Raw genomic sequence first — 6,000 nt, forward strand, 5'->3', positions numbered from 1 at the left:
CGTCGTGGTCCTTGGTGGGGAAGCTTCCAACTTCCGTTGTTCAAAAGTCATCTTTTATGCTTAGTAACACACCTTGCTCCACCTCTGCCTCAGGACTCTCCACCCTTCTCAGAATACAATTATCATATCTCCACCCTTCGCAAGCGAGGCTATCACGCAGGTCAGTGTCCGAGGCGTGGTTAGTCTTGGAGGCGGGTAGCCTTCGACCAGGAGGTGTGTTTTGGTATTATAATGAAGCAAAGTTCGTCTAAAGTTCATGATTTCTTCGTTGGTGTTATCCGAACAGTGGTAATTCATCCTTTTTGACAGTAGCTATGCGGCTATCGCTAACGGTTCCAGTCAGGTACCTTCCAGGAACCTTGTACCGCACATTCCGTCCTTGGGACCGGCCGCTGCACTCCAAACAGGCCATTGTCAGGTAATGTACTGTTCATGTTCCTGATGACAATGTTGAGACAATGCTGATTTTCCGACCAACTGTTACAGATTTATGGAGCACCTCGAAACCACCAGCATCTTCCCAGATCTATGGCGCTCCTGGAAACTGCCAGCATCTCCCCACATCTATGGGGCTCCTCAAAACCACCGATGTCTCCCAGAATCTATGGGGCACCCTGAATACGATAGTGACTCCCAGGACCTATGGGATGCCCCGAAACCACCGATGTCTCATAGGATCTATGGGGCACCCGAAATCTGACAGCATTTCCCCAGGTCTATGGGGCTGCTTGAAACTACCAGTGTCTCCCTAGATCTATGGGGCACCTTGAAACTACCAGCGGCTCCCCAGATTTACGGGCTGCCTCGAACTACCAGCATCTCCCCAGATTTACGGGGCTCCCTGAAACTGCCAGCATCTTCCCAGATCTATGGGGCTCCTTGATACTGCCATCATCTTCCCAGATCTATGGGGCTCCCCAAAACCACCATCATCTCCCCAGATCTATGCAGTTCTCTGAAACTGCCAGTGTCTCCCCTGACCTATGGGGCTCCCTGAAACTGCCATCATCTCCCCAGATCTATGGGGCTCCCTGAAACTGGCAGCATGTCTCCACATTTATGGGTCTCCTCAAAACCGCCGATGTCTCCCAGGATCTGTGGGGCATCCTGAATATGATAGTGACTCCTAGGGCCTATGGGGTGCCCTGAAACCGCCAGAGTCTCTTAGGATCTATGGGGTGTCCAAAATCCGACGGCATTTCCCCAGATCTATGGGGTTCCCTGAAACTGCCATCATCTCCCCAGATCTATGGGGCTCCTCAATACCACCATCTCCCAAGATCTATGGGGTCCCTGAAACTGTCATAATCTCCCCAGATCTATGGGGCTCCTTAAAACCACCATCATCTCCCCAGATCTATGGGGCTCCCTGAAGCTGCCAGAATCTCCCCAGATCTTTGGGGCTCCTCCAAAACTCCAATGTCTCACAGGATCTATAGGGCACCCTGAATACGATAGTGACACCCAGGACATATGGGGTGCCCCGAAACCGCCGGTGTCTCATAGGATCTATGGGGCACCCCAAATCCGACGGCATTTCCCCAGATCTATGGGGGTCGCCGAAACCGCCATCAACTACCCAGATCTATGGGGTGCCTCGATACTAAGAGCGTCTCTCCAGATCTATGGGGCTTCCTGAAACTGCCAGCATCTCCCCACATCTATGGGGCTCTTCAAAACCGCCGATGTCACCCAGGATCAATGGGGCATCCTAGATACGATACTGACTCCCAGGGCCTATGGGGTGCGCCGAAACCGCCAGTATCTCGTAGGATCTATGGGGCACCCCAAATTCGACGGCATTTCCCCAGATCTATGGGGCTCCTTGATACTGCCATCATCTGCCAGATCTATGGGGCTCCCTGAAACTGCCATCATCTCCCTAGATCTAAGGGGCTCCATGAAACTACCAGCATCTCCTCAGATCTGTGGAGTTCCCTGAAACTGCCTGCATCTCTCCAGACCTATGGGGCTCCCTGAAACTGCCAGCATCTCCCAAGATCTATGGTATGCCTTGAAACTGCCATCATCTCCACAGATCTATGGGGCTCCCTGACACTGCCATCATCTCCCTAGATATAAGGGGCTCCTCAAAACCGCCGATGTCTCCTAGTATCTATGGGGCATCCTGAATATGATAGTGACTCCCAAGGCCTATGGGGTGCCCCGAAACTGCCAGTGTCTCATAGGATCTCTGGGGCACCCCAAATCTGACGGCATTTCCCAAGATCTATGGGGCTCCTTGATACTGCCATCATCTTCCCAGATCTATGGGGCTCCTTGAAACCACTATCATCTCCCCAGACCTAAGAGGCTCCCTGAAACTGCCAGCATCTCCCCAGATCTATGGGGCTCCTCAAAACCGCCAATGTCTCCTAGTATCTATGGGGCATCCTGAATACGATAGTGACTCCCAGGACCTATGGGGTGCCCCAAAACCGCAGGTGTCTGATAGGATCTATGGAGTCCCCCAAATCTGACGGCATTTCCCCAGGTCTACGGGGCTCCTTGAAACTGCCAGTGTCTCTCCAGAATTATGGGGCGCCTTGAAACTACCAGCATCTCCCCAGATTTACGGGGCTCCCTGAAACCGCCATCATCTCCCCAGATCTATGGGGCTCCTCAAAACTGCCGATGTCTCCCAGCATCTATGGGGCACCCTGAATCTGATAGTGACTCCCAGGGCCTATGGGATGCTCCTAAACCGCGGGTGTCTCGTAGGATCTATGGGGCGCCCAAAATCTGACGGCATTTCCCCAGATCTATGGGGCTCCCTGAAACTGCCATCATCTCCCGAAATCTATGGGATGCCTTGAAACTGCCATCATCTCCTCAGATCTATGGGGCTCCTCAAAACCGCCAATGTCTCCCAGCACCTATGGGGCACCCTGAATACGATAGTGACTCCCAGGACCTATGGGGTGCCCCGAAACCGCTGGTGTCTCGTAGGATCTATGGGGAACCCCAAATCGAATGGCATTTCCCCAGATCTATGGGGCACCTTGAAACTACCAGCGTCTCCCCAGATTTACGGGGCGCCTCAAAACTACCAGCATCTCCCCAGATCTATGGGGCTCCCTGAAACTGTAGGCATCTCCCCAAATCTATGCGGCTCCTCGAAACCACCATCATCTACCCAGATCTATGGGGCTCCCTGAAACTGCCATCATCTCCCCAGATCTATGGGGCTTCTCGATACCACCATCATCTCCCCAGATCTATGGGATGCCTCAAAACCGCCATCATCTCCCCAGATCAATGGGGCTCCAGGAAACTGCCAGCATCTCCCCAGATCTATTGAGCTCTCTGAAACCACGAGCATCTCCCCAGATCTAAGGGGCTCCAGGAAACTGCAGCATCTGCCCACATCTATGGTGCTCCTCAAAACCGCCGATGTCTCCCAGAATCAGTGGGGCACCCTGAATTTCATAGTGACTCCCAGGACCTATGAGATGCCTCTGCAACACAAACCCCTGGTGTGAGTCCTTGCCCTCCATGGTCACACACTACAAGCTATACACCGATATTGTTCTCTCCTGGGCACTTTCCAGCCCAGCACAGCTACCCCTAAATTCTTCCCACTGTTCTTGACCTCTCTCCACCTCCCCTGCCCTCTCCCCACCACAGCCCAGTCTGGGCTGGCCCCACAGCAGTGCCCACTACAGGGTGTGGCAGAAATCTGTGCACTCACCCCACTGCCCCAGACCCTCTGAAGTGCACAACAGCTCCTCTAGAGTGGAGAGGGGTGAGTCCCAGGGGTGGGGGGCATCTGTGGCACAAGGCCTGAGGAGATCCCCTTGTATGATGGAAATGCTGCAATGGAGGCCACCTCTGTCACACAAGTGCCCACTGCCTGTCCTTGCCTGCAGTCACAGGCCTGCCACACAGCAGGTCTCTAACCATGCTTGAAGAGCACTCAGGCCTTCCACCAACCAAAGGGTTCAAAAGGAAAGCATGGAAGTGGGAAGAGAGCAGCTCAGGAAAGACTAAGCGCTAGTGCTCCCAGACAGTGCTGCTGTGCCAGGACTCTTTTCTTCTTCCCCTCTGCACACAGGCACTGCTCCCTGCAGCTGCAGAGAAGGTCTTGGAGGAAGGATCTCAGAAAAACAAGTCACTGCAGGGTCCTTTATTTTGGGTAAATACACAGAGGGTATGGGTCCTCATTTGCACAGCCTGCAGGGCACACAAAATCTGGATAAAGTGTGAATTAGAAACCAGAGGAAGAAACTTATCTGAATGCTTTCCACAAAGAAAAGTAAAACAAAGCAAAAAGAGCAATCAAAAACCACACTCAAAACCCCAAAATCACCATAAAAAAACCACCAGAAGATACGCTGGGCTTGTAATGAGATATGAGTCCTATGTAAACAACAAAAGGCAGTTTATTTCTTCTGAACAGTATCCAGTGATTAGTTTTCTCAGGGCATCCTTGATCTCACGGTTTCTCATGCTGTAGATGAGAGGGTTCAAGGCTGGAGGCACCACTGAGTACGGAAGTGCCACCAGCAGGTCCAGGGATGGGGAGGAGATGGAGGGGGGCTTCAGATAAGCAAACATGGCAGTGCTTACAAACAAGGAGACCACGGCCAGGTGAGGGAGGCAGGTGGAAAAGGCTTTGTGCCGTCCCTGCTTGGAGGGGACCCTCAGCACAGCCCTGAAGATCTGCCCATAGGACAGCACAATGAAAACAAAACACCCAAATGCAAAAGAGATACAAACTGCAAGTACCCCAACTTCCCTGAGGTAGGCATCTGAGCAGGCGAGCTTGAGGATCTGGGGAATTTCACAGAAGAACTGGTCCACAGCATTGCCTCGGCAGAGGGGTAGTGAAAATGTGTTGGCAGTGTGCAGCAGAGCATAGAGGAACCCACTGCCCCAGGCAGCTGCTGCCATGTGGACACAAGCTCTGCTGTCCAGGAGGGTCCCGTAGTGCAGGGGTTTGCAGATGGCAACGTAGCGGTCATAGGCCATGACAGTGAGAAGAAAATACTCTGCTGAGATCAAAAAGACAGACAGAAAGACCTGTGCAGCACATCCCAAGTAGGAGATGGCCCTGGTGTCCCAGAGGGAGTTGGCCATGGCTTTGGGGACAGTGGTGGAGATGGAGCCCAGGTCAAGGAGGGAGAGATTGAGGAGGAAGAAGTACATGGGTGTGTGGAGGTGGTGGTCACAGGCTACGGCGGTGACGATGAGGCTGTTGGCCAGGAGGGCAGCCAGGTAGATGCCCAGGAAGAGCCAGAAGTGCAAGAGCTGCAGCTCCCGCGTGTCTGCAAATGCCAGGAGGAGGAACTGGGTGATGGAGCTGCTGTTGGAGAATTTCATCCTCTGGTAATAGGGTGCTGTCAAAGTAGAAAAAAGACAGTGAAGAGTTAGGGCATTATTCTCTGAGCAATATCAAAGCCATTTCCCATAGACCCTCCCACTCTCACACACACAGATCCTTTTCCTTTTTTAGGAGACCTTCCTTCAGGTCTGTGGCTGGAGCCCTGCTTGGTGCTGGCCGAGTGTGCAATGAAGATCAGGGCCTCTGCCCGTTGGCTCTTGAAAAGTCAGCCCTGCTCTGCAGCAGTGGGTTCATGGGAACTGTTGGGGCAGGGGCCAGTCTGGTGTTTGACGTACTTTGTCAGTGAAACCGCTCCTAACCCAGAAGGGCTTGTCAGCATCTGCACTCCCAGTGCTAAGGAACCAGGAAGGTAAAAGTAGTTTAAGAGTTCTAGGGTTTTTTACAGCTGCCCACATCACCCCTGGGGAGTTTTCTTAGATCTCGGGATCCTTCAGCATTTCTGCTGGACTCCAGGAGAACAGCGTGAGCCAGGCAAGGCAAGAGAATTGCCTGTGGCTTAGTGCAGAGAGAGGGGGAGCTGCTCTGTCCTTCTCTCTAGTTCCCACTTTCACTGTGCTTGCACCTTTCTGAGATGGAGGGTGATCACGCTCCCATATTTTACCCTGAAAAGCCACGAGACACTGTTAAGAGCAAAGACATCCACTACAGACCAACAA

General features: G+C 52.8%; 1 protein-coding gene across 1 annotated transcript; it reads right to left on the reverse strand.

Annotated features, from left to right (window-relative positions):
* Positions 1-4,359: 4,359 nt before the first annotated feature.
* Positions 4,360-5,322, reverse strand: LOC142028272 (olfactory receptor 14C36-like). Its single transcript, XM_075022229.1, has one exon. The coding sequence runs from the start codon at positions 5,320-5,322 to the stop codon at positions 4,360-4,362; it is 963 nt and encodes a 320-aa protein (XP_074878330.1).
* Positions 5,323-6,000: the final 678 nt, after the last annotated feature.

This window comes from Buteo buteo, unplaced genomic scaffold (genome assembly GCF_964188355.1).
Source record: "Buteo buteo unplaced genomic scaffold, bButBut1.hap1.1 HAP1_SCAFFOLD_227, whole genome shotgun sequence".
NCBI classification, from domain to species: Eukaryota; Metazoa; Chordata; class Aves; order Accipitriformes; family Accipitridae; genus Buteo; species Buteo buteo.